Source organism: Larus michahellis, chromosome 1 (assembly GCF_964199755.1).
Source record: "Larus michahellis chromosome 1, bLarMic1.1, whole genome shotgun sequence".
Lineage (NCBI taxonomy): Eukaryota > Metazoa > Chordata > Aves > Charadriiformes > Laridae > Larus > Larus michahellis.
The window spans coordinates 91914741-91942172 of record NC_133896.1 but is presented as its reverse complement, the minus strand read 5'-3'; the positions used below and the strand labels follow the sequence as shown (position 1 = coordinate 91942172).

The 27432-nt window shown below is 55.9% G+C and overlaps 2 protein-coding genes across 4 annotated transcripts; both read right to left on the bottom strand.

Moving 5' to 3' along the window:
- Positions 1 to 1250: 1250 nt before the first annotated feature.
- On the bottom strand, positions 1251 to 12808 carry IFFO1 (intermediate filament family orphan 1). 3 transcript variants are annotated; one of them, XM_074593031.1, is made up of 10 exons: positions 11469 to 12808; positions 6058 to 6118; positions 5873 to 5968; positions 5483 to 5623; positions 4969 to 5031; positions 4378 to 4562; positions 3783 to 3903; positions 2979 to 3071; positions 2652 to 2782; positions 1253 to 2026 (listed from the first exon to the last, which is right to left on the bottom strand). In XM_074593031.1, exons 1-10 carry the CDS (start codon positions 12680 to 12682, stop codon positions 1924 to 1926), a joined length of 2208 nt encoding a protein of 735 aa, XP_074449132.1. In that variant the 5' UTR covers positions 12683 to 12808; the 3' UTR covers positions 1253 to 1923. The 3 variants fall into 3 exon arrangements, with proteins under 3 accessions (XP_074449117.1, XP_074449124.1, XP_074449132.1); XM_074593016.1 differs by lacking the exon at positions 4969 to 5031 and having other exon boundaries at positions 1251 to 2026; positions 11469 to 12807; XM_074593023.1 differs by lacking the exon at positions 4969 to 5031 and having other exon boundaries at positions 1251 to 2026; positions 4378 to 4538; positions 11469 to 12806.
- Positions 12809 to 21309: 8501 nt separating this feature from the next.
- Positions 21310 to 27066, bottom strand: NOP2 (NOP2 nucleolar protein). Its single transcript, XM_074592728.1, has 16 exons — positions 26837 to 27066; positions 26700 to 26745; positions 26534 to 26619; positions 25622 to 25887; positions 25277 to 25320; positions 24939 to 25114; positions 23954 to 24153; positions 23762 to 23851; positions 23594 to 23681; positions 23357 to 23497; positions 23070 to 23209; positions 22701 to 22790; positions 22285 to 22407; positions 22106 to 22203; positions 21878 to 22008; positions 21310 to 21767 (listed from the first exon to the last, which is right to left on the bottom strand). The coding sequence occupies exons 1-16, from the start codon at positions 26940 to 26942 to the stop codon at positions 21514 to 21516; spliced, it is 2079 nt and encodes a 692-aa protein (XP_074448829.1). The 5' UTR covers positions 26943 to 27066; the 3' UTR covers positions 21310 to 21513.
- Positions 27067 to 27432: the final 366 nt, after the last annotated feature.

Genomic DNA, 27432 nt, shown 5'->3' with positions numbered 1-27432 from the left:
AAAGAGTCGTGCAAGGCGGTGCGGAGGCGAGCCCCATGGCGAAGGCCTGGTCTCGGGGCAGGCGCTGAGGCCCACACCTGCTGCCCGGCTGCGCGGCCCCTCGCTGCCAGGGCTGGGGAGGGGGGGAGACGGCACCTCCACTGCTCCCCGTCACCCCGCTCCTCCGGCGAAACGCTCTCCCGGCTTCCCCCTGAGAGGCGAAGATGGCACTCGCCCAGTCATAGCCTGGCCACAGCAGACCGCTGTCTGACGAACCGCCATTTCCCCGTGCCGGCAGCAAATGCCCCGGCGGTGCCCCGGCCGGGAGGTTTCCCCGGCTGCGAACTTCTCCTGCCGTTCGCAAGGCCTCGCCTCCCCCGCCCCCGGCTTAGCCGGCGCTGAAACCCCAAGACATGTCTTAACCCGTCTCGCAGGCGGCGGCAGAGGACCTCACCCTGCCCCAGACGCCGACCCTCGGATGCGCCCATGCCTGCAGCCTGAGTGCGCGGCATTGTGAGCCACCCATGCCAAGCCTACGGAGAGAAGCTGTGGCACCCCCTGGCCCCCCGTTGTATCTACCTTACCTAATCTTAAGAGATGATGCAAAAAACTCTACTGCCATCTACTTTCTCCTCCCTTCAGGAAGGGTTCTTCTCTGGAGCTTCACCTGCCTTGGCTGTGCAGCCTGGGTCCACTGCCCTGCAAAACACTGTCTCTCAGCTGGCTGCTCGCCCCCTCCTGCCACCCTGCTCGGACCCCGTCACCAGAGGAGCACGTCCAGCGGCCACCCAGGCAAATGCCACGAGAAGATAGATGGTGGGACAGGAGAACCCCTGCTGCGCTTACGCCAAGGTTGGACGTGGGACTGGGGGCTGGCAAGAAGACACTCTGGGATGCCCTGGTAAAAAGCTGACACAGCAGAGGAGGCCAGGCTCTGGAAGAGGAAAATCCACAAGACGCGAGCCACGTTCGTCTTTGTTTTCCCCACAGGAGACGAGACCTTTCCAACGCCTTGGCCTCAGCATTGGTGATGCTCCAAGGTTAAGAACAAGGCAGCCCACACAGCACCGGTGCTACACACGGCCTGTCGAGGGCCAGTGGCTCCCAGAACAGGGATCTCATCACCATCCCATCTGGCACATCCAAGGGATAGGAGTGTCCTACAGGAGGTCCCCACTGATGTGGGCTTGGGGGTCTGGCAGAGGACACCCCCCCGCCTCAAGCCATGCGGCGCCTGCGGCAGCAGAGGGAGAGCCCACACCCGGCAAAGCTGTAGAAAAGGAAACTGTCCCATTTAATGTCGCCTTGCCCCCGTAACACAGAGGTGAGCGCGCCGCCAACGCGCGGCAAAGCAAAGTGCACGGTGAGCGGGACTCGGCCCCCACCCCAGAGGAGGCCAGGGGGGGCTCAGGGTGCCCAGCACGGCATAAGGACCAGCTGGGCACCTGGCCAGCAGCAAGGACAGAGAGAGAGCCCCGGGCTCGGTCCAGTTGGCACCAGTGTCAGGTCCAGTTTGCAGGGAGGTACGTCTCTCATTTGGCTCCATGCGGCGCAGGGAGGGCAAGGGGCAGGTCAAGCGTACCAGGACGGAGGGTGGAAGAGGTGGGTCTGGGTGCCCCAGGGACAGGTCCTGGAGAACGCCACCATGGCAGGTTTGGAGCCCCTCTGCCCCAACCACGGTTTAACCAAAGCAGGGGAAGGGAATAGAGAAGGGGCTGGAGGCTGAGTGGCCCGGGTGAGGGCCCTCGGGTCTATCTAGCTATTCCCATTTGCAAGATATCCGGTGGTGGTGGCGGTGCGCGATCTGCCAAGCACCCCAAAACGGGAGTGAGCCTGGGCGACAGATGTTTACCAGCGGCTCCACGTCCCTGACAGTCTCTGCCAGGAGCGGCTCAGGCACCCCCGTGCCAGGAAGGGGGTCCAAGGGAGCGGGGCCTCCCCTCATTATCTGATGGAAGCATCGCTGGGGGGGTCGCGGTCGGACTCCTCGCTCTCCTCATTCGGGGCTGACTCACTGTTGGAGGCCGGGGTGAAGGCAGGAGACTTTCTGCGGAGAAGAGTAAAGGGCAGCAGTCACAGCACCATCAAGGAGGAGGGAAAGGATGCAATTCAGCGTGGGCACGGGACAGCAGAGCAAGGAGGAGAGAAGCTGATGTGCCCCTTTTGCTCTCTGGGAGCATGTGTGGGTCCACAGGAATCCCTGGGTACTGGGAAGGATATCCCAGAGGACACCAGCTGAGAGGTCCAGAGCATGAAGCAAGGCTGGGGGAGATGCCATATACGCCTGCCCAGAGTGGGACCCTGCCAAAGCACGTGAGGCTAGGGGTCAGTGAAAGCCCACCACAAAGGTCCCCAGCTGCAGCCACCCTGGCTCTACACACCTGTAGGGACCTATACAGTGTCCCTGCACAACGGCAGCACCTCTCTCCATCGGGGGTGTCTAGCTTCACCTGTCAAAAATGACTCCTGTGTCCAGCCCACCTTCTGCAGAGGTGGTACCACAACCTGTGTGGAGGCTGGTCACCAGGAGTCCAGCAGCCTCTGGGAACTGCCCTCTCTCCATACCACACCAGGGCAGGGCAGGAGCATTACCCTGTGCTTCAGCTCCCACTCACCACCACCCTGGCTCCAGTCCAGAGCAAGGGTATCCCGCTTCTCCTGCTCAAGCTTACCTGTCCCCAGACTGGGTGATGAGCCGCCGGCAAGTCTCCATCTGCACGTCCAAGCCTCGCTTCATGCTGCACATTTCCATGTACTCGTGCAGGTGCCGGTTCATGTCATTCTTGGCTGTGGCCAGCTCCAGCTGCACAAGGGAAACCGTGCAGAGATGAGCCCAAGGCACGGTGTGGTACTAGGCAGGGGGCACAGCCAGACCCGAGGCTGCTGCCCCCCATTATGAACTACCTGCTCCAGCATGGTGTATCCCTCCCCTGGGGACCCACTCCCCATTTCACCCCCTTCCATGCCATGTCCTCCCCACTTTCTCCTCCTCCTCGCACCTCTATTTGGTCGATGGTTTCCTGGTACTCCTTCTCACGGCTCTTGAACAGCGACTCTGTGTCCTTGATCACCTTCTCCAGGCTGTCATCCTGCTGTTGGGGAGAGGAGATGGCATGTTTAGAAGCAGGGAGATGTCTGACGTGGGGAACCAAAGGCAAGAGAGACAGAAATCAGAGAAAGGACCGCCAACGCTGGGAGAAGAGGAAGAAACTTAAGCAGTGTAGTCTGAGCGATAAATAAGGCACGAGTCAGTCCTTCCAACACAGGGTAGAGAAGACCCAGGACTCGCTCCACTGGGCAGTGAGCACATCAGCCCAGAACAAGCCCAGCAATGCACAGCAGCTTTGGAGAGTGCAGACTGTCCCCAGGGGACTGCTGAGAAGACATGGGATGGCAGGGGCTTTGGCCAGACATTGAGGCCTCCGTTTGGGCAGTGTTGCTGCACAGCAGGCAGGTGGGCTGGAGAGCCCGAGCAAGGGACCACCAGAGCCCAGGCCAGCCAGAGGAGGTCTTCTCTTCTGGGAGGGCTGCAGCTGGAAAAGGCACCTCTCCGCATGTGTGCAGGCTGTGCCCTCATCGTGCCTTTCAGGCTAGAGGACCTTGGTCTGTCTTAACAAGGAGATCTTTGCAAGGATGTAGTAACATATTTACATAGGTGTGGCTGGAGGGAAGCATCTGTACAGGCCTGCAAGGGATGGAGGGGCTGAAGTTTGGTCTTTGAGGAAGCACCTTCCCAGGCTCAGGCAGGACTGAGTATCCCAACCCAGGGCTGGATCCCCAGGGGGACCTGACACCACCTTTACCTCCCCCTGCGCCTCTGCGGCTGCAATGGCGTATCCGGAGAAGTCCTCCCAGAGGAGCAGCGTTTCTTCTGTCTCCTCCCACGTGAGGCTGTCACAGTCATCCTCAAAGTCATATTCCCTCCTGGGGGCAAGGGAACAGCATGTCAGCACCCAGCAGGAAACCCGGCAGGCTGTGCCAGTGCCGAAAGCCTTGCCCTACTCCGCAGCAGGGCTGCCGCTTTTGGAGGTCTGGTCAGGGTGAGCTCAAGTTGCCTAAACCCCGCAGTTGGCGGGGAAGGGGCTAGCTTTACAGTGAGGAGCCCCGGCAAATTCAGACAGTGGCTCCCAAAAAGCGGGAGGTGGGGCAAGAGGAGGGGAGCTGGAGCAGCTCCCACCTATGGCACAGTGGGCTCAGATCTCCCAGTGGGGCAGTCTCCACCGTTCTGCAGAGCACGGGGTGTAAGCGCCCTGTGGCAGCAGGTCCCATCTCGCCCTCCCCCCCGGGAAGGGGAGCCGCAGCCCGCCCCTGCCCTCCCCATCCCGGGCACTGTCAGGAAGCCTGGTGCCGGAGCCTTGCTTGACGCCGGCGGCAGAGGTGCGGAGCAGCCGCACTCACAGCTGGTTCAGCATCCTCTGCATTTCCTCATTGATACTCATGGCCGTGGTCTCGTCCTCCTCTTCCTCTTCAGGTTTTCGGGAGGCATCGCTCTCCGACAGAGAGGTGTCTTCGTCGCTGACCTGCTTCCGCTCCCGCTTCCGCCCCACCGAGGCTGGGACCTTAACGGGAGACAAGTGCAGAGACTACAGAAACGAGGCCGGGTCCGAGGTCGGGAGCAGGTAGTTGGGAGGAGATGGAGGGGGAAAAGGAATGGTGGAGGGACAGAAAGGTGGGGAAAGAGAGAAAGAGAGAAAGAAAGGAAGAAAGGAAGGAAGAAAAGCGAGAGAGAAAGAGAGAGATGGGCTCGTTATGATCAGGTTAAAGATGGTGCAATGGATAAAACATGGTTTTAGCATTTTCTAAAATGAAAACTAAGCAACTAAAGATGGAATCTGTGAATCTGATGAGAAAAAACAATGTGGCTTTACTGCAGAAAAAACTCAAATCGCCCACCACCCCAGTCCAGAGACAGGGAAACACAACGACAGAAACAGGAAAAAAGAGACAGAGTCTGAAAAAGGTGAAATATGTCAATATTTACACTCCGACCTTATTTATAGAAATTTTAAAATTTGTACTCTTTCTCAACTGAATGGAACTAACCAGTTGCTTCTGTGGGGACAAAGAGAGCGAGACAGAAAGGCAGCGACATCCAGAAACAGAAGAGAGACAGAGAGAGAGAAGACAGACAGAGAGAAGATGACGGAGAGGGGAAGGGGAAGGAGAGAGATGGAGTTAGAGACAGACACTCAAGCAACTTGTCTCCCTCCTGCAGCTGCTTCCCTACCACTGTGGGGTCCCCAGGCCCAACACAACAGGTCAGTGAGAGGTTGAGGGGACTCTCGACACCCAAAGCAACATCTGGAGCTTTCCACCTCCTCTCCGTGCCCTTTTGCCTGGTCCTCTCGAGAGAGACAGAGAGCAAGGGACCGCAAGGAGTGAGGCTGAGGGTGACCAAGCGTCTCCCCTAGCAGGGGGCTGGTGGTGTCTCTTCTACCTCCTTCGGGAACTCTCCTCCCCAGAGCTAGCAGCTGAGCCTGGGGCAGCAGCAGGCGCTTCTCACCTGAAACATCTTGATCATGTCCTCGCAGTTCCGCTGCTGCGCCACGTCGCACAGCTTAGCAGTGATGTCGATGCGTCGGCAGATGTCCATGTCCACCTTCATGGCCTTCTCCTGGATCTTGGTGTCCAGCTCCGTGATGTTCTGAACCCATGGCGCCACAGAAGGGGGACAAAGGAGGAGGATTAGGCAAGGCAAACCACAATCAGAGCACCCACGTTCCCCCCTGCGCTGCAGGACTGCATCTGCATCCCCACTTTGCTCACTGCACCCTGGACCAACCCTGCCAGACCACATCTGTGCTGGACAGGCCCTGCAAAGGACCTGCTTCTCTCCACAGCCCCACGCTCAGTAGGACACTGCTGATGGGTTGGGGAGGGGTTAAGGACTCACATTGCTCATCAGTCCCTTGAAGACAACAAGCTCTGCCTTAAGCTGCTCCACCTTCATGGCCAGCTCCTCCTGGCAGGCTTCAGCCTCCTGGGCTTCCTGCCCCAGGGAAGAGGAAGATAGGCAAATCAGTGTCAGCGCAGGGCAGCTGGGGTGCAGGGGAAGCAGGGGGGGACAGAGATGCTCACCTCCTGCAGCTCAGTCACTCGGTCCTGAAGCTGGACACGCACCGTGTACTCCTCTTCCCATCTAGGGAGACAAATGCGCTGGTCAGATCCCACTGGCCTCGCCTCGTTGGCTGCCGGAGAGGAGGGAATGGCAGCTGCTCACCCCAAAGCTATCCAAGAGGGGGTGATGACGGCACTGGGGCGGGAAGGAGAACGTGCTCAGGAATGCATCGCCGCTTGTTTCCAGCCGACGACAGCTGCCAAAGGCTTGTCAGCTCCCCCCCAGTCACGAACCCTGCCCCACCACGCTCCCCGCAGCCCTCGCCATGGGCTGGCTGACGGCTGCCTGCTCCATGACGGGGGGAGCTGGGGACACCAACCACAAGCTCCATGCAGCAGCTGTGCTGCATGCCCTGCCGCACCAGGGCTGGTCCACAGCCTGATGCAGCCCACCAGCCTCCCCATCCACCCCCAACCCCCTTGGCCCTGGGTCAGATTAGGTTCATCTCTGTCCTGATTTGAAGCTCCAACGCTCAATAATGGGCTTGCAGATATTGCAGAGTTGCCCCTGTCTACACCATAACCACGCTACGTGCTGACCATGTCAGGGCATGAGTGGCCATGATGTGCATCAACATGGGACCAGACTCTTCTCAGTGGTGCCCACTGACAGGACAAGGGGCAATGGGCACAAAGTGGAACACAGGAAATTCCATCTCAACATGAGGAAAAACTTTGTTACTTTGAGGGTGGCAGAGCCCTGGAACAGGCTGCCCAGGGAGGGTATGGAGTCTCCTTCTCTGGAGATATTCAAAACCCGCCTGGATGCATTCCCGTCCTGCCTGCTCTAGGTGAACCAGCTTTGGCAGGGGGGTCTCCTAGATTATCTCCAAAGGTCCCTTCCAACCCCTACCATTCTGTGATTCTTCTGCCTGTACCAATGAGAGGGCTGCCCTGCGCCAGGCCACGCTACCCAGGCAGGGGCAAAAGTTTCCTTGGCTGTAGTGCTGTGTAACACATTGGATTAAAAAACATTGTTTTGTCCCACAAAGAAGCAGGATGGATTGTCGCGATTTATGCCAGGTTGGACGGTGGGTACTGTATTAGGCTCTGCAGCTTTGCAAAAGGCTGATCTGCAAGGTGCCCAGCCTTTCTATACAAAGACACGTCGCCTAGCAATTATTATATTATATTTCACCGCCATGAGATCATCATCTCGGGCCACGCTGCGGTGTTGGCCCAGCTCACGGTCTGCTGGGAGGCCACCAGGCTGTAGTGCTCTTTGCTAAATGACTATCCCATATTGCAGATGGGTTGGCACCCAGTGCGGTGCGGCATGGGGCAGGGCTGCTGCATTCCTACCCGGCTCCTGGCTCTTCTGGGAGAGCCAGATTTCTCTGAGAAAGCGGTATTTCTCTGGGAAAGCAATCAGAGCTGGGCCCGGCCTGTTGCTGTGGTCTCCGGTTTCTATTTAATGCTTGCAAGCACCAACGCAGGCACTATGACCCTGCACGAGGACGTGAAAAAAGCTCTCCTCTTGCTTACTCACACCAAGCTTGAAAAATAAATCCCAAAGTCTCAGAGACCAGAAAGCACATGAAAAGCCTTGTTATCGCAGGGTATCAAGACAATCTGACGGCGTAGGAGAGTCCTGGCTTATGAATTTCTAGGCTCTTACGGCTGGCAATGCTTCTCCTTACTCAAAACAAGAAAATGTGCAGTCCTCCTGCTGGTGTTGGCTCCATCCCGCATCTACAGAAGGGGAGTCAAAGGGGGTTCCCATCCCTTTTGGGGGAAGAGGGAAACGAAGAGAGAGGGAAGGAGAAAGTTAAAAGGTAGAATTGCCCTTATATGGGAACCGCTCAAACAAGGCCTCCCTCCCTGGGGAAAAAAAACGCCATAAGAAAAAATTTCCAGCATCTTTCTCAGCATGGTGTGTCCTCTCTTTTTCGGTCCCCGCCTCCCTCTGGGTCTCTACATAGCCCGGACTTACTGGGGAAGTAAAGCATAGCTGCAAATCCTTGGAAGAATTCATCTCACGCCGATGCTATGGAAGACGAGGACAGATCAGACAAACGCCGATTTAAAGGCAGGAGGCCCCAGTGATTCACCCCGCGAGCGATGCATCTGCACGCCCATCCGTTACAAACCTCTCTCCCCCTCGCCTCCTGCCTGGCTCCCTCTTCCCTGCTCCCTCCTGCAATGCACCACTCCTAATAATAACCTGCCTGCAGCACTGCAACCCGCTGCCAGGTCGCTGCCGGCTGGAAGCAAGGCTGCCCCACGCAACCCCATGCACGCCAAGGGGAGAAGCGCTTCCTTCCTGCACACACACACACTCCCCCCCCCGAAGGCTGAAATACAGGAGAAGGCAGAGAGCAAGAGCAGGACGGTGCCAGCAGCAGAGAGACCCGGCCATCTCCTTGCAGCCCTCCCAAAGCTGGGGAGGTGACAAGATGCGCTGCTGTCCCTACGGCACCCCCCTTCCCCCCGGTGTGTCCCCTCAAGAAGTTCACTAAGCGAAATAAACACACACACCCCCCCATATTTAAAAATCCTGTTTACTGCAAAAGGCACTGGGGTGCCTTACCCTGCCAGGCACCCCTTGGGCTGCTTGGGGTTTGAAGCTGCACGTTTCCCCTCTCTTGCCACGTTTGAGCTTCACCTTAATGGCGAATGCCCTGCAGCCTGCTGCGCGGCCTTGGAGGGCAATTACAACAACAAAAGAACTTCTTGCGGCCTTTCAATATATAAAGGAGGCTTATAAGAAAGATGGATAGAGACTTTTTACCAGGGCCTGTAGAGACAGGACAAGTGGCAATGGTTTTAAACTGAAAAAGGGTAGATTTAGATTGCACATCAGAAAGAACTTTTTTTATGATGAGGGTGGTGAGATACCATCCCTAGAGGTATTTAAGAAACGTCTAGATTTGGCACTTCAGGGCATGCTCTAGTGACAGAGATTGTAGTTTTTCTTTTTTGTGTGTGTGTGTATGGTTGGACTTGATGATCTCAAAGGTCCTTTCCAACCATGAAGATTCTATGGTTCCATACTGGGACAGGTTGCCTAGAGAAGTTGTGGATGCCCCATCATCGGAAGTGTTCAAGGTCAGAGCTTTGAGCAACCTGATCTAGTGGAACCCCATGGCAGGGGGTTGGACTACATGATCCTCAAATGTCCCTTCCAGCCCAAACCATCCTGTGACTCTAACGCACTGTGCCATAACACTACTCACCCCACACCTCCATCGTGTCTTTGCAGCAGCCAAGATAAAAACTACTTGGACATACGGATGTAGCAGACAGCACGAACCTGATGAGATTCTCAGATCCTCAGCGCCTGGCGGCTCTGTGTGATACTCACAGGCACCCTTTGCCCCTCTCAGCCTCAGTCTGCTCCTCCCAAGTACAGCTCCTGTGAGACTCTCTTACTGCTGCATCTCTTCTCATCCCTCCCTATTGCCCCTGCAGCCCTCCTAGACCCCCGACTTGAATTTCAGGCCCTGCATATCCAGAGAGAAGCTCCTCCTGCTGCACTGCTCTGAGTGCCGTGGTGGCAACGATGCCCTGAAGAAAGCACAAGCTCAAAGCGCTCAAGCCATGGGTCAGAGAACTGGGAAGTCCTGTGTTAACGCAGTCTCTTCCCTCTGCCCCCAGGCAGGTGGCAAAGGGATGACACTGGCCACACTGTCCCCATGGTAGATCAGAGCCCACCATGGCAGGAAGGTCTCTGCTCCCAGGGGGTGTCAGTCTCAGCCCTCAGCACTGGGGAAGGGTGTGGAAACGGGATCCTCCCGTCCCATTCCCCTGTTTGGGACCTGGCTGCACCCGTCAGAAAGTTCCCGGTGCTGGAAAGGGTCTGGGGGTGGGGTCTGCTTTCCCCCAGCTCCTGGTAACACAGTCCAAAAATAGATCCCACCAACAACATTGGCCCGCAGCAGCCCGTGGTGCCCCCCTGCCTGCCCCTGGCGTCCCTGCTCCCTCCGTCTCCCCCCTGCAGCCTTCCCCAAAGCCTGCTCGCCAGAGCGGGACAACCCTGAAAAGCTCTCCTTTCTCCCAAAGTTTCAGCAGCACCGACAAACCCAACTTGGTCCCTTCTGGCTGACCCACTTCAAGCGGGGGAGGCTCGAGCCCCCCCCGTGCCAAAAAGGTGGCTCCAGCTCCCCGCTATCTGAGCTGAAAACACAAGGCAAGGAGAACTGCCCATCCCTGGAGAAGGAGCCCAACACCCCTGGCTTAATAATAAAAGGTTTTAGGTACGAGCAGCAACCAGTGGGAAAGAAGAGATGACAACTCTCTCTTCCCGCATATCAGGCTCGGTGCCTTCAGAGCATCCGACAGGCAAATCTGCTCAGCCGAAGCCTTATAAAGCCAAAACCATTAAGGTGTCATCTTGGATCCCCAGCCTTGATCTTGACACCAGAGCCCACAGCTGCATAGCACAGGCCAGCGGCATGGCTCCCGTGGGCAGCATGCCCCATTTCGCTCCTTTGGGTACATAATTGTTTACTTTCTCAAGTGCTTCTAAAGCATCACAAAGTGACTTTTCTTCCGCAAAAAAAAAAAATTTAAATCAGTCACTCGGGTGGTGTTAGTGATGGTCTCGCTCTGCCCCGCGCCCCGACCCAGTGACGCCAGCCCCCGCCGCCTGATCTCATCCTACGTGCGGATCCGGCAGCGGCCTCGGAAACTGGCTTGAAACAAAAGTGCCTCCGGCGCAAGGCGAGAGCAGCGGCCGCCCCACACGGGAAAGAAGAAGTGGCCAAGAGATTAGCTTTGCATTCTGCTTCGCCCTTCTCCCAGGCACATGCCAAGCTGCAGCTATTTTGGGTGGGGAGGAAAGCCCCCGAGGAGTGGGGTGCTCCCGCACACCTCCCTGCTGCTGAGGCGCTGGCTGGGAGAGCACTGGAGAAGGAAAGGGCTCGGAGGGAGCCAGACGCCCCGCTGAGGGGCTTCTCGGCACCTTCTTACATATCCAGAGAGTCCTCCTCCTTCCAGCAGCCTTTCCCAACCCAAACCCACTCACTGATGCACCTTCACCTTCCGCACCTACTTTCTGTCCGCTCCTCCTTCCCGAGTGTTTCCAGATGCCCTCCCTCTTTAAAACGCCAGATCCTGGAGTCACGTTATTTCTTCCCTGCTTGGAAAAGCTATCTAGCTATCACGCTGGGTTGGTAAGATGGAAAAAAGGCGCAGGGAGCATCCTGAGAGAGTTCAGGCACCAGGAGGCAAGCGAGGAGACCCAGGCAGTAGACCAACGCTTTCAGGGCTCCACGTTTTTGCCTCAGAACCTCACCTCACGCTGCCTGGACCCAGCGCTCCCAGGAAGCCAGGCCAGGGCTGCCTCTTCCCCCCGGCATCGGAGCCCCGCAGCCTCCCCGGCGATGGCTGTGGTCCATCGGGGGACCCTCGCTCCCGCCGCCCCTTCTCACCTGCGCTTGTACTCGTCCCGCTCCCTCTTCACCTTGGCCAGCACGTTGTAGAGGGCCCGGATCTCCGGGGTGATGGTGTCGATCTGGACCCCTACCCCGTCCGGGTGGACCCAGGAGACCCCCGGTCCTTGCACCAGGGTGGTCTCCGGCCCCGGGCCCAACCGCCGGGCTTGCGAGAAGGACCAGATGGTGCCGGGCATGAAGCGGGAGGCGGCCGGGAAGGGAGGAGGCGGCTGGGGGGGGGCGCCGGGACGGCAGCCGGGGGAACCCAGCGCCCGGGCCGGCCCCAGCCCCAAGCCCAAGCCCAGCCCCAAGCCCAGGGTGCGGATGGGGCCGACGAAGCCGGTCTGCACCGCCTGGTCGCGGCGCGGGGGTCCGCGGCCCCGGCCCCCCCCTCCTTCCTCCAGCGCCTGCTGCAGCTGCTTCTCCAGCTGCCGGTTGCGCCGCTCCAGCTCATGGACCTTGGCCAGGAAGCAGCGGAACCGCAGGTTCAGCGTCTTCAGGACGCTGATGTTGGAGCCCAGGTCGTTGCGGAGGGCCATGGCGGCGGGGGGCGCCGGGAAAGGGCCGGCGGTCGGCGGGGCGGCCAGGTCCCCCCCCAGGGGCTCGGCGGGGCGCGGGGCGGGCGGCGGCGGCGGGTCGGGGCCCGGCAGCCCCTGCTGCTCCTGCGGCAGGAGGAAGAGGTTGGGGCCGAAGAGCGGGTTCATGGCGACGGCGGCGGCGGCGGCGGGACGGGGAGCAGGGGGGAGCCCAGGCCGCCGGCGCCAATCAGGGGCCCGGCGGGGGCGGGATGCGCCGGTGGTGGCGGGGCTGGGGGGGGGGGTGAGGGGGTGGGCTGCGCCCGGGCGGCCCCGGCGGCGGGGGTGCGGCTTCCGCTGCGGCGGGGATGCGGCGGCAGCGGCGGGGAGGGAGAGGCGCTGCCCCCGCCCGGCCCCGCGCCCCGCCGGCCGGCCCCGAGCAGAGGAGGGGACAAGGCGGAAACCTCCCTTCCCTCTCCCGTCCCCCCGCCCCTCCCTCCGGGGGGTGGGGGCTCGACTTCCCCGAGCTCCGCTCCGGCGGGTTTCGGGGCTCCCCCGGGCAAAGGGATGGGGTACGGGCCGTCCAGCGGGACTCCGGCGGGCAGGGGCCGCCCGCCGCCCCGGCAAGGCCCGGGGAGGGGCTCCCCTCTCCCGGCATCGCAAGCTAAAGCCCCGCCGGCCACCGATTCCCGTCATCTCATCAACCCAGCACAGCCTTTAGCGCCTTTTTTTTTTTTTTTTTTTTTTTTTCTGCACAGCCTTTAGCGCTTTCCCCGGCGCTGCCCCCTTTAAAAAACGGCGTAACTTCCCCTCCGCACCCCCCGAAGCCCTTATCCGCCCTTGAGCCCCCCCTCTCCGAAGGCAGCCGTGCCCCTGCTCCATCGGCAGCCCGCCCACGGCGAGCTGCCACCAGACAATGGCGAGCCAGAGGGTAGGGGAGGAGGTTGTGCGGAGGCAGCCGAGCCTCTCAAATGTCGTGCTTGGCTTGCGACTCCTTCATCGTTCACAAAGCACCCTCGAGTCTTGTTTCCTGGCCCCTATTTTAGCCTTCCTTAGGTCTTTTCCTGCAGCCCGACCCCAACCCCAAACCCAGGGCAACGCTGCCAAAAAGCACTGGCGTTGGTCCCTTGCCCCCGTTTATCCCGTGGGATGAGACTGCGCACAAATCGATCGATACATAAACATTTATGGGTGGGGGCACCTGTGCTACCTTGCTGTCTGCGTGCTCATGGCCCGTTCCCCCAGGACTTCCACTTGCACAAACCAGCCTCCCAGATCTCAGCTGAGCCGTTCGCGAGGGCTGAGCGTGCAACAGGGTTGAATTAAAGGAGATGCCCAGCACCACACTACATTGAACTCTGTCTGGGACAGGAGATGGGCAGGCTCCAGGTGGGTGGTGTGCTGCAGCCCTTCCCTTGGGATCTGGGGTATGGCTCAGTCCACACTTCAAGAAACTTCCCCGACCCGCTGAGGATGGCTAGTTTCGCTAGTCTTCACTGGGAGTCTGCCCATCGCATTTTCCCTGCTGCTTCTCCTCCAGGCTCACAGGGCTCCTCCATCCCTCTTACTCTTCTGCCTTCCTTGCCTGGGAGCAGACCTAATCAAATTTGTTCCCCTCTGTTGTCTTGCTGTGTCTAGCGGCAGTTTTTTCCCGTGATCTACCTGTCTCCCCTGTCCTGCCCACGACTCGGCTCCCCACAGCAGCCCCCATTTGCATTTATAACACCTCCTCTCCCATCAGCAAGCCGGCTGCATTCTCCCCGGCACACCCATGACTGCTAGAAGTCATAACTGGATTTCAGACCCTTCCATATGTGCGTAGGGTGGGAAATTAAGTGAGCTTCCGTTCTGTCACTTCCTTTATAGCATTTTCTCTCTTTTTAAGCGGCTGTTCCCTTGCTCTGCCTCTGACCGGAGAGGCTGAGCCACAGCAAGCAGTGATTTTGTCAAGGGAGAGGAAGGTAGGAAGGCTTTCCTCAAGCGTGCAGGAGATCCCTGTCTTCCAAAAACCCTTGGCTGCAACAGCAGGAGCGGCTGGTCAGGAGCCACGCACCCAGCAGCAATACTACCAAATAAACAGGCAGGGAAAAGGCAAGGACAGAGGGACGAGAGGGATGGGATCCCGGTCAAGAAGCTTGTTTTGAAGCAGCAGCCGTAGCTCCTGCTTGGAGACCTCCCAGCACGTGCCCTGGAAACCACCACTGACTCCGAGATCTCAGCTGAGCCTGCTGCCACGTCCCTTCAATGCCGCAGCCTGCCTGCGCACACGGCATCCCATGTTTTCTGCCAGCATCCTCCCCCCCTCGCATACCCCTGATTTTTCCCCCCCTGTACCTGCCAGCCTGTTCCCAATCCCCTCGTGTCGCACCCAGGTGAGCAGCGTCTGGCCGTGGGGAGATCCGCTGCTGCCTGCAGCCAGCGGGGAACGCAGGCACGAGCAACGCCGCAAACCCAGGAGCCAGCGCTTTCCCAAGCTCTGCTTCTGTCCTGCTGGGGAAACCTGGCAAGCGGAGCTGATTAATGAAACGCCAGCAGAGGAAGGCATCGCCATCCATCAGGAAAAGCGTTTTCACCAGGAGGCCAGCGCAGCACTGGAGCAGGTGGCGGGATCTTCCAGCCACGGTGGTTGTCAGGGCTCAGCTACGCAAAGCCACAGCGATGTCACCTAGTGCCAGGACAGTCCTGCTTACAGCAGGGGTCCAGGCTACAGACCTCCAGCGCCTCTTCCCACCAACATGCCTGCCCTCTTCTAGAGAGGACAGGGCAGCGTGGAGCCTCCTTTTTTTCCTAGCTTCCCTTGCTTGGGATACTTGCTGGGATAAAGGATTCCTCCTGACACAGAAGATGGCTGGGACAAAGGGACAACATCTTCTAGTTACTCCTGAGCCTAGGGACAATCCTTGCTGCCCAGGGACCACAACGCTCCTCCTCTAGGCCCTTGGCTTCAACCTCACCCCAGCACAACAGCTCCTCCTCCTCATCTTCCCTTCTTGGGTTCAGCAAAACCCCTGGCACTCCTCCAGACCCTCCGATAGCTCCTGCCATGAGTTTATCAGCTCAGGCTCAGCAGTGGCTCTGCCGGGAGCCCTGACAGGATGAGCTGCTCACTGCACCTCACCGCAGCTTGTAAAATTGTACCTGTAGCCAACGTAAAAACAGACGCTTATTCACAAGCACGCTGATATTTATTTTACTTCCACAGATTTTTTTTTAAGACCGAGAAAGAAGCGCCGCGTTTTCTGACGCCGCGCAAAACACACGGCGCAGATTTCTGTAGCTGGAGTCAGGTACTCGTGTGGGACTGCGTCTCTAGGTGCTGAGAGCACGGTAAAAATAGATTGAGCCTCTGCCATTACCCTTCATAGGCAAATCAAAGGAGATTCCCCAGGTGGCTATCCACCTATTAAAATCACGTGCCTTGCCTCTCGTTTGAATTTACCTAGCTTTAACATCCATTGCCAGTTTGAGACGCTCCCCCCTCTCCCAGATTACAGAACCTCTACCTAGCTAACGCATCCTCCTTGCAAAGGTGCTTTGTAGGTGGAACCTCTTCAAATTAGCTCCGCAGCTGTCCTCGAGGCTCTGTTTTTAAGGCGTAGGTCACTCAGCGTGTGTGTGTGTGTGTACCCCGCCTCCCCGCCCTCCTTCCCTCCGAGTACCCCAGCGCTACCTTCTGCCTTGCACCACCCTGCTGGAACATTTCAGCGTGAACTCCCTCAGTCTTCCAACTTCCAGGATGCTTCACTAAAATTGACCTGCTAAAAAACGACTAAAAACCGACCCCTAAAATTGCTTCTGTCCACGACCAGAGGCAGGTGCTGCAATGAACGCACAACTTTTTGGGCACCTTGCTGCCTAGGGAAAACGGCAGCCTAGAGTTAGCTGCCTAGATTTGGGTGCAAATGGGGAGAAATTGGCACAGCGGAGCTGCTGCCGACAGAAGCTGGGCGATCGCCACCCTAACCAACACACAGATATGTCCCTTTCTAACAGAGAAGGAGAGAATGGATTTTCTTTTAAAAAAACCCAAACACCAGTCCAGGAGGAGAGTTTCGTAGCCAGGTCTTGCATGAGAAGGCAGTTCTAGGTACTATAGCCAAGAGCCGGGGACCTGACTGACCTTACTCCTCTCCGCAGTTCCTCATCAGGCAGGTAGGACTTGCAGACATCCTCTTCGGGGGCTCTGCGCATCCTCGTTATCAGGGATGGACAGCCTAGAGGAGCAAAACCTACCGGCGCAAACTCGGTCATTTGTGGATTCAGTCCCTACGAAAGTGTACGTGTCTAGGGGGTTATGCGCAGCAGAGCGCACGCACTCGAGGATCTAAATTTTATATCCAGGTCCCCGAAACGTGCAGTGCAGGATTTCGGTCCCTTCCTCTGGATGCGGCCTGACACGAGACAAGGCAACCGCAGGCTGCCTGCCCAGCACGGAACAGACATGACAGCGAATGACATCACTGGAATTAGTGGCCGACCCGTATTGCTGCTGGCGTCTCTTCCCTTTCCATTACACGCTATTGTCCCCAGAAGTCCTCGGTTTCCTCCCGCCGCCGCGACAAGGGTGCAGCAGCGCAGCACCTCGCCTCTCCCTCCCGCTTTGCAGAGGTGAGCTGGCAGCGCCCCAGAGCCCGGCAGGCCGGAGCTGCCAGCTCCACGTCCGCATTGTGCCCGGATAAGGTGTTATGGTTTGAGAAACCCACAAGAATTTATTCTATCGCCCCGCTGAGCCCTCCCCACCTGGGAAGGGGAAATTGGGAAAACACAAGGAAACCCAAGGGTTGAAGCAGAAGCAGATTTAATAGAACAAGGCCAGGTAATGAACATTAATAACACTAAAGAGCCAATATTGATCCTAATACCAATATAAGATATACAAGGATTACACTCAGCCAATTCTATCAGCGGGAAGCTGTGCACTCCCAGCCAAGGACAGCAAATGTCGGACACTGCCGAGCACTGTGGCTTTTGGAGGAAGGGAAGGGCGCAGGGGTCCGGCAGCGGGGCAAGGAGTTCTCAGGACAGCTGCCATCAAGGAAGAAAACTTTGCAGGAAATTTTCTGATTTCTATTGAATGTCACATTCATGGTATGATACAATCCTGTTGGCCAGCCTGGGTCAAGTGCCCGCGTCTCACTCCTCCTCATCCCTGCACCCAGCAAGGCTCGAAAACACCGAGACCTTGAATCCCACATACCTGGCTATAAAGTAAATATTTTCACAAATTCAGACACTAGAGTCTTCTAAAAGTGCGGTTTCCCCAAACATTAGAAGATAAATTATTTCTGTTTTGCTCAAATCGGGACATTAGGCTTCTCTGATAGACTCATTCCTCTCCGTTTGGGGAGAAGGGTTTGAAGAATCCCCACCAAATTCAAGATCTTACAACAGAACCTCACCTCTTCCAGGCACCAGGTTTGTTGTGCACCCTTCTGGCCTTGTTTAGCCTAAATAACTTTACAGCACGTGGCAACTCTCTTGCAGAACTGCTTAGACATTATTTTTTTTTCCTCCGAGTCATTAAATGCTGCCCCAGTAACATTTGTGCACAGCCCAGTGCAACAGATACCATGACACATTATGCTGACTTCTCTGAAACAGCTTTTAATTTAGGATGGCGTTTTCACTCCTCAGATCTGCTTTCAACCCCTGTTTTGCCTCAATTCTTGCTTTGTTCTGCCCCCGCTCTTCCAGATCTGTTACCAGCAGCTTTCAGATATTCAAATAAACTGATGGAAGGTACTGAAAGATGACCCAGTAGTCACATTTTCCAAAAATCTCAGCTTTCAGGTAACAAAAGATTCCCAGAGCAAGAAGGCAGCTGCAAACATAAGTCTAGCGTGACCAGCAGCCCTGTACCAGAACGCAGAGGGAAGCCACCAACCTTTGTCCTCAGCTGCCGCATCCCCACTGCTGCCTCCGAAGCTCAATGGCTACTTTTCAACATTACCTCTCTGAGCAGTGACAACCGCAGTGGCTGAAATAAAGAGCAGAAGGGCAACGAACCATCAAAGGGAGCTGAAAGTTTCCTCTGGCTCTCCCCAGCTATAACGAAAGGTTCGCAGGCAAGCAAAGCCAGAGGAACAATGTTCGGTAAGAGAGAGAAGTTTTATTGACGTGGCTAAAGCAGCGCCTATTCCCACCTTTCAGAGGGGGACGTAATTTGGAGGTCCACCAGACACCGGATGGTTACATTGGGATCCCAACCAAGAACTTTCTATCCCTGCCGCTGGGGTTATCAAGACAAACTGATTATCAAGCCAAGATTATACGCCAACGTAGGAGCTTCAACAGGCATCATCAGCAAAGTGGGACAGGTCAGCATCGCTCCCAAAGGAATAGGCTCATGGCTTGCCGGAGGTAGAAGCCCTTCCAGATACAAGTCACCCTAGAGCTGGAAGGTTACCATATGCCTCCAGTTTTGAGATTTATCCTAAAAATCCTGCGTTCCATCACTCCTGAGGAAATCTGCTAGAACTGGAAAAGAAATAAGGCTGGAGGAGCAGCACCAGGGCTCAGCCTACCTGCAAGCTGGTGTTGCCACAAGCGAGGCGAGCCTTGTACAGCCAGGGCCCACAGCTGCGGGAGACAAGGTGCTTGGCAGAGCTCAAGACTCACCTCGGGAGCACTAAGGGGCGGATGCAGCAGTGGGACACCACCTCCCAGGGACCCAAAGCCACTAAGCTGGGTCAGACCCATGGTCCATCCAAGCCCAGGAATGTGTTTCCAGTGCAGGATGAGGACAGAGGGATCTGTGACCAAGGCAAGGGAGCAGCGATCCCTCCTCTCAGCGCTCTCCCAGCCGCTGGCAGTTCATGGCTTGTGGATCTTCTCAGCCAGTTGTGTTTACCAGCCCTTCCAAAAAACATCTGTCCCTTGTGCATAGAGCTGGGTTTTCAACCCGTGTGAGCCCCTAGCATCTACCGTACCCTGCAGAAAGGAGTTCCACAGCTACCTACACCTTTGGGGCATTGGATGGGCCCTGGGGTTGGGGGTTTTTCGGTTTTATTGGAAAAGAGCAAGCAGTTGTTCCCTGTTCATCTTCTCCATGCCTCTAACAATTTTACACACCGTTACATCACTTCTTTCCCCACGGTGTCTTTTCCAAGCTTAAAGAGGCCTACACTCTAGTTGTTCCTCTCATAGAAACCATCCTGTAACTTTGGCTGTAACTGTCCTCCCTGAGCGTTTCCCAGTTTTACAACCCTTATTCAGATGGAGGACACTAGAAACGCAGTATTGAGGAAGTGCATGCGCTGTCATTTTATACAGGGAAATAATAATATTCTCCATTTTGCTGTCTAATAATTCCTTTCCTAATAAGCACCTAGCATTTACTTAATCTTTCTGAAAGACGGCGGAAAAGTTCTGTCAGGTCCTGTGTGTCAGGCAATCCAGAGATCTTACCACACAAGCCTGGAGTCAGACGGATGCATTCAGAGGCTCCTCCCTGCCCTAATTCACTGGGAAGTGTGGGGAAAAAGTAATTTTCAAGTATTGGGATATTTAATGGCTATTCAATAGAAAAAGACGAAGTCACACACACACCCCCCAAAAAAAAACCCAACCACCCCAGAGTTATAATAAATTAAACACACAAATGCCTAAGCCTTAAAAAGCAGAAGATAACAGAGGCTGTTAACGAAGACCAGGACTCCCAAGACACTGACAGATTGAACCATTACAGAAACCACTGAGCGCAACCTTGAAGAGCTTCAGCCAGAAACTTCACAACTGATAAGAAAGCAGAATCATGGTGGTCTTTATGGGAAAGATCAAATTTATTACGGGATGTCTGAGAAGAGTTGTGGGGCTGCGTCAAGTTTATCCCGCAGTGTTTTAAGGAAGGTTATGGGAGCAAAATGGGATGCTCATGGGAAGGACTGAAGGCGGGGAAAGGGAGACATCAAGCTAGATCAGGCAGAAACGAGCATGTAGGAAAGTGGAGAGGAGGAATAAATGAAAGGGGCCAGGCACAGAGAGACGGGCTGCTGGGCAGTGTGCTTGGCTGGCTGAGCCCCGCAGCTGATTAATACCCAGCCGGGACAGATGGTGGTAAACTAATCCTAGCCCTTTCCTCTGCGTACATGCGCATTTGTGATCCACAAGCAAACTGCAAGCAGGACTAGCCCCTAAGTAGGATAAGAGGTCTGAGAGCCAAGTACCGGACAGACCGCAAGTATGAGGACCAGCTACCAGAGATCCATGAAAGCGTATGCACACGATCCGGTGGCACGCTCTAGGTTTGATGGGCCACCGAGTCAGACAAGCATCAGGACTTTTTTGCTGTTCGTGTTTTGCAAGCGCTGTTTTGAGTCTTCCCGGGCACGCACCACAGCACTTTTCTCCGGTTTCTGCTCATCGGTCTGCGCCTGGTTGCATCTATAGTACGCGCGCAGGAATCTCCGCAGCACAGTATGTCTGTAGGAGTTTCTGGAGGTCACGCGCAGCCCTTGCTCACTTGCTGAACTGGGTAACGTGGGAAAGCAGCAGCCTCACACGCAGCAGACCAGGACAGAAAGGATGCCCTAGATCCTACAATCCACTGCATTCAGCTGTCCTTAACACCAAGCACCAGAAGAGCACATCAGGTTCTCCCACGAACCCAAAGCTTGGTGAGGAAAACAAATCACAGCAAAGCCTCACGTGAGCTGAGCTAGCAAGACAATTACAGGTACTGGAGTTACGCCTCGGGTCTGTCACACACCCAACTCCACATGCACCGGGGTGGAACAGAAGGTGGAGAGCACACTTGGTAGAAAGCTTATTAATGACTTGTCTCTAGAACAAAGATTTATTCACCAGAGAGCAGAACCAAAGAAGAGAATATCAACTCATGCTGACAAGGAAAAGGGACCTGGGCTGGCGTTTAAATAGCAACAGCCCACACCAGTGCTTGTTATGTCTCATGGAGAGGCAACCACGTCTACGTGAACAAAAAGGCAAAAAGAACGAATGCGATTGCATAAGCTCCAGGACCAGCAGCACTCCCTGCTGCAGCCTGGGAGGCCAAGAACAAGGGTGAAACGGGGACAACCGCAACAGTGACCTGGATTGGCGCACAGTGACAACAGGGAACTAGGGACCAGCGCAGGACTGCTGGCCTAGGAGCTCCAGCCCTGCCCTGAGGAAGCACTCTGCTGGCAGGCACCACGCAACACAACCTTCATCTGGGCGGACACTATTTCAGCTCCCGCTGCTTCTTCACAACCATCCACGCTGCAGGGAGTAAGAACAGACACCAGAAATGCCAGAGTGTCGGACGGGTGTGGAAGGGGTTTCTGTTGCGGAGGAGTAAGGAGTAAGAGGACAAAGACTTGTGCAAGAGTATAAAACTTTTAATGGGTCGGTGCATCAGTCCTTGATGCAGAGGGAAAGGAGCAAACGGGGCTACAGCTGTCCCAGGCGCTCAGTGCTGCAGTTTATCCGCACAGAGCAGGAAAGACAAGGTGGTACGTGCGTAGCTGCAGCAGCCCCCGGCCTTTGCTCTCCAAGGAGGGGACCAACACCTGGAAAAGCAGTTCCGCTCACTGTCCATTCAGTTTCACCCTATGCTTCTTCCTGGCAGGGCCTTGAGAACGCATCATTTTGGGAGAAGGACGGCCAGCCTTCAAGGGTCTCCTCTGTGCCTGCAAGGAATGTCTCTTCTTCGAAGCGGGCTGTGGCGGCTTCTGCTCTTTGTCAGCTTTTGATCCCTCAAGTTTCTTCTTTTTCGGTTGAGGCTCCGTGATGGTACCAGGGTCAGTGGATGGAGTTGCTGCTTCCACAGCAGGCTCTTCATCTGAAAGGAGAGAGAAAGGTGCTGTAAGAAGAACCCGCGCGGCTTCTGCAGGGGAAGCAGCCTGTGAGAGGAGACCCAGGCAGCTCAGCAGAGTTCCAGTACTAGGTTACCTTTCTGGGCCTGGGGGATGGCATTAGAGAATTTCTTGAACTTGGCAATAAAGAACCCATCCATATTATGCGTGTGGGGATAAAAACGCCGCGTAGACTTCAGGGAGGGGTGGAAGCGACGGTCCTTGAACCTGGAGGAGGAAGTGGGGTGAGAAGTGATAGAACGCTTCTGCTCAAACCTGGCCACAAAGAAACAGTCACCTGTGCAGCTTGTGACCTGGCACGCACCTGGTGAAGCCTTCCTTGCCAAAGTCCAGGCCCGTGGCCACCAAACGAACGTTGCGTTTCTTCAGCGCGTAATCCACAACCCACTCATTCTCCTCCACCTGCCAGAGACTAAGCGTTAGCAGCCAAAGCTCAGCAGTCCCCTGAGTAGATGACCACAGCAGAGTGTAGAAGGGACTTACCATGATGGAGCAAGTGCAGTAGACAATGTAGCCCCCTGTCTCTGAGGCAGCATTGACTGAATCTATAGCGCTAAGAATCAGCTCCTTCTGCAGGTGAGCACAGCGCAGGATGTCTTTCTCATCCTGAAAGAGAAAGATAGGTTAGGATGCCAGAGGAAAAGGGAAGCACCTCAGGCCTCTATTGTGGATGGAAGGGTGACAGGAGAGCAAAGCACATGTGATACAAAAAATTCTGGAGTCTTCTGCAGAACTAACATTAAAAAAACCTAGTTCTGATACAACAGCAGAATAGGAAAGAGGAGGGGAAAATCAGTATCCCTATTGCAGGTATCTCTCAAGAACAAAGTTGCCCCAAAGTCCTTCCGCTCGTGGCTCGTAAATTGAGTCCCCATCTTGTGTCCACACTGGGCACTCACCTTGTTGGTTTTGACAGCAGGATCCTTGGAAATGACACCTGTTCCACTACAAGGAGCATCAAGCAAGACACGGTCGAACCCTCCAAGCACCTGCAGGCAGATATACACTTGGAATTAACACTCGCAGGTGGGGACTCAGAACAAGACCAAGACTAGAAGGGGAACCAGAAGACTGGGAAAGCAGGAAAGATCCCTCATTCTTCCCTGCCCATCTTCCTGTCTCCGCATCAAATAACAAGCACACCTCCCCAGCAGCTTTGTTCATCCTCCTGTGACAAGTATCTTTGGAGAACACAGCTTTACCAATGGAACCGCACAGCAGCTCTAGGTAAGTATGGTAAGGACACCCCAAAGCAGGCAGGAACATACCTTGGGGAACTGGCGTCCATCGCAGTTACTCACTACAGCATTGGTGACTCCCAGCCGATGCAAGTTCCCTACCACGCTACGTAGCCGCTCGGCATTGCTATCATTGGCCAAGATCATACCCGTGTTCTTCATAAGCTGAGCTGCCGGAGGGCAAAACACATCAGCCAGGGGATGAAAACCTCCTATGCTTTTGCCCGGAGCAACAGCCACCCCCTTCCTTTCCCTGAGTTCAGTCCCCCTCTGTTCCCCCTTTCTGTTTAGGCCAGCCCAAGCATTCAGGGTGGTACCTATGTAGCTGGTCTTGCCTCCTGGGGCACAGCACATATCCAGGATGCGTTCGTTCTCCTGCGGGGCCAGGGCCATGACAGGGAGGAGACTGGAGGCTCCTTGCAGCATGTAGTGCCCGGCCAGATACTCAGGGGTGGCACCTGGACAGGGAAGGCAGAACAAAAGGAGGTGACACGTGAAAGAAAAGGAGCCAAGAACAGGTCAGCTCAGCCCTACGACAGGAAGGGTGATCTCACCGATGGGCACAGAGGAGTCGTAAATAACAAGTCCCGTTTTCGACCACTTCCCCAAGGGGTCGAGATTCACCCCACGGTTGATTAGAGCCTGCAAGACAAGGACGCAGGACTGAGACACTGCCCCGCGTGACGGGCAACGCAGCAGACAACCACAGGGTTCCTGCTCACCTGCGCCAGGTCCCGTCGCCGCGTCTTGAGTGTGTTGGTGCGAATGGTGACAGGGCGGGGAACCTCATTGGCCTCCAGGAAGTTTATCAGCTGGATGAAAGAAGGGACAGAGAATAGAGGTAAACACAAAGACCCGGGGAGGCAGCCAAATCCTCATCAATCAGCACAGATACGGGCAGGGCAGGATCCTACCTCAGGGAGTGGGAAGATGTCCATGAGCTTCATGAGCAAGAAGTCACTGTAGGAATAGTAGGCAGCCATGTCCCGCCGCAACACCGCGAGGTACTCCTGTCGCGTGTGTCCTTCCTCCCGCTTCACTGCAAAGTCCTGCAGCACCTCCATGTTGCCCTTGATGCGCTGGTGAATGATGTGCAGGTCAGGTGGCTCAGCAGGTAGAAAGACCATTAAGGAATCACAAACAGCCAAGAAACGTGCACGCAGGCTCTTTATAAGCACAATCGGTCGTGCAGGACTCCTGCATCACAACAGCACCCGCACCAGAAAGGCCTTGTTGGAATACGCTTTCATCGGAGCTCAGCAAAGGGGGAATTCAAAGGGTGGAAGCGGATGAAAAAGTTCACAAGGCGGGAACTACAAGGTATTTAGAAGAATTTGCTTAGTTACTTCAGATGAACAGAAAAAAACTAGGAAAAAGAAGAAAACAAAAAAGTCTTTTAATAGCGAAAACATTACCTGTAGCAGAAAGGAGGCTAGAAGTTCCCCAAGGGCAACTAAGGGGTAGGGTACAGGTGAGAATGAGACGAGGCATATCCTGGGGGGCAGGACAGTAAAATCACCAAAGCCCAGGAGCAAGCACTTTAGATGCTAGAATTGCTGTCATCAAAGGCTCTAGGAATGGGTTAGACAAACACCTGCCAGGTGGTACAGAGGAATGATCTACGTGATAAGATATCCATGTGCATTTAGAACTAGAAAGGAAACTGGGGCAGGCTCCAAGCTCCATACAGGGCGTAACAGATTTCTTGACTGCACTGTACCGAAGCGCAGCGTTGTATACCATCTATTAGGGCAGCTCATCTAAAAATACCTTGTCACGCACAAAACACTCTTGCTAAGCAATACTCGTGATAAAGTCCGAATGAAGCTGTTCAGTTGTATCCAGGCCCCATGCTGCTGCACGCAAATAGCTTGTGGATGTCACGGCTAAAAAGGATATCCTCTCTCTCAATCTGTTCATTAGTCGGCAGCTTAAATTGTTCGTCTATATCCAGGTTGAGCTGCAGATCCGTGCTCTCTTCCTCCTTCTGTCCCATTTTCTGCCTGCTTGCCTCCTCTACCGCCTCCTCTGCCTCCTCCTCCTCCTCTTCACTGTCATCTTCACTGAGGCCTCCCCTAAGGACAAAGAACAGGACGGATGTTTTACACAAGAACAGTATCACACAGGCACTTCACAACTACCATTTCTTAGATGGCAGAGAGGACAGAAGAACAAACAAAGTCTCCTCATTGAACCAGAAAAGCCTCTGCAGACTGGTGATGCTCTCACAATCTCACCTGTCAGACTTCTGCTTCAGGGCGGCTTTTTCAATAGGCAGCAACTAAACAGAAACAAAAGATTAATGAATCGGTATCTCCGGGTGACCCCCTACTTTCCCACCATCTGTGAAGCTTTTCTGCTCTGTTTAAAAAGGACAACAAACAAAAGCACTAAATGTTACGCTGGGACCAGTTGTTAAACTTGAAATTGTTTTTGTGAAGAGAAGAAAAAGGGGAAAGCTCTCTACCACCACACCATCCACCCCCCAGTAATGTCACCCTTTTTTCCCCAGAGGCCTGATAGGTCCTTTCAGCCAACAAAGTCAAGTATTTCTTCTATAACTAAGGGCAAAAAGCTCCTACCTCTTCTTCCTCTGATGATGAGGCACCATAATCATCCACCATCTCATCGCTGCTCCCATCCTCCTCCTCTTCCATCTCCCAGCTGCCCTCTTCCACCTCACCATCGCTGGATAACTCCATGTTGTTTCCTTTAGACAGGATTTTCTTGGCTTTGGCCGGAGCCAGCCATTTTGAATTGCCATCACTGAACCCAGACCGGCCACGAGGGGTTTGTCCTGCTGCCTTTACGGCCCGTTTCTCCTTCTGTGGGGATGCTTGCTCTTTAACTGCAGGCAGAAGAAGCGGTTAAAAGTTAGGCATTATTCTCAAAAGTGGCTGCCCTAGTTTTTTAGTTGTTAGTTATTATACAAAAGAGGCCTTCATCCTAGTCCTGAGCGGCCAGTCCAAGAGAAGGGACTGCTTGGTCCCTGTGTTTTTTCTCAATCGTAAAAAAGGGCATGTTCTCACCTCTCCCCCAGCGAAACTTTAAAGAGATCTAACTACGATTACCAAAGAAAAACACAGCCACAGAATTCTTATGGTATTTGCTCTGATGCATTATAGCATCCCCCTTCCCAAATCTTTGCCTGTCCTTCCTTCTTCCTACTGTGACAGCTTCCTAGGCCACGCAGGCTGTAACGCAGCGAGCTTAGAAGCCTCAGCGACCCAACCTGCCTGCGATAACCTCGCTGCGAACGGAGGGGTAAGTCAGAAGTGGCTTTAACACATGCAAGAGAGACCTTTCACTCGTTTGTCCTTCAGACAGCGCTGCCGCCTGGCACTGCAGGGACCAGAAAGCAAGAAAAATTCGTTTAAAATAACAAAATTCCACCTGTCCCATGCCATATAAAAAGAGGCCGGGGGGTAGCGGGACGCCTCGGGGGGCTGCAGGGCAGGGGGGGCTGCCTGCCCCCCACCTCGCCCGGCACTTACCTGCCGGCTCCCGCCCTCCTCCTCCGCCGCCGAGCGGCCTCTTCCCCGCCGGGGCGCTGCCCGCTCCCAGTCGCCTCTTCGCAGCCCTGGATGGAGAAGGGAAGCGGCGGTCAGCCCCAGCCCGCCCGCCACCGCCACCCCCCCGCCCCGCTCGGGCCGCCCTTACCTCTTCCTCCCGTGACTGGAGAGCTTCTTCTTGCCGGTCTCCGGCTCTGAGGAGAGACACGCAGCGGTCAGGGCAGCCCGCACCGGCGCCGCCGGGCCGGGCCGGGCCAGGCCGGAGCGGGCCCGGGCCAGACTTACCTGGCGGTAGGAAGCGGGCCAGCTCCACCTCGGCCCCCCGCTGCTTGCGAGCCTTGCGGCCGGGGCCGCGCTTCTCCTTCCTGGTGGGGTCCAACTTGCGCCCCATGGCTCCGCGTTACCCACCGCCGCCGCACGTGTAGGCCGCACCGTGCCGCCCCGGCGCATGCGCACGGCCTCGGCTCCGCCCCCCCGCTCCTCGCCCATTGGCTGGGGCCGCCGCTCCTGCTCTCCGAGTGGCTCGGCCGGCACTACGTCAGGCCGCCGAGGCCGCCGTGCCCGCCGCAGGGAGGAGGAGGCGGGGCCGGGCGGAGAGCTCCCGGGGGTCAGGGCGGGGGGCGCCGGGGGCTCGGAGACGGGAGCGTGGGTGAGGCTGAAGGGGGTAAAGAGCGAGGCGGGCAGCAGGGAAAGGGGTTAGCGTGGGAGGAGGAAGCAAAAATGGAGTCCCAAAATGGGTCCCAAACCCCTGCTTTTATACGTGCCGAAAACCTGTTTTTCTACAGAAAAATGGCATCGCTTAGGAATAGTACATGGAGAGGGAAGCGGTCACACAGCAGGGGAATTCAATATACTTACCCCCACCCCTCTTCTGCCAAACA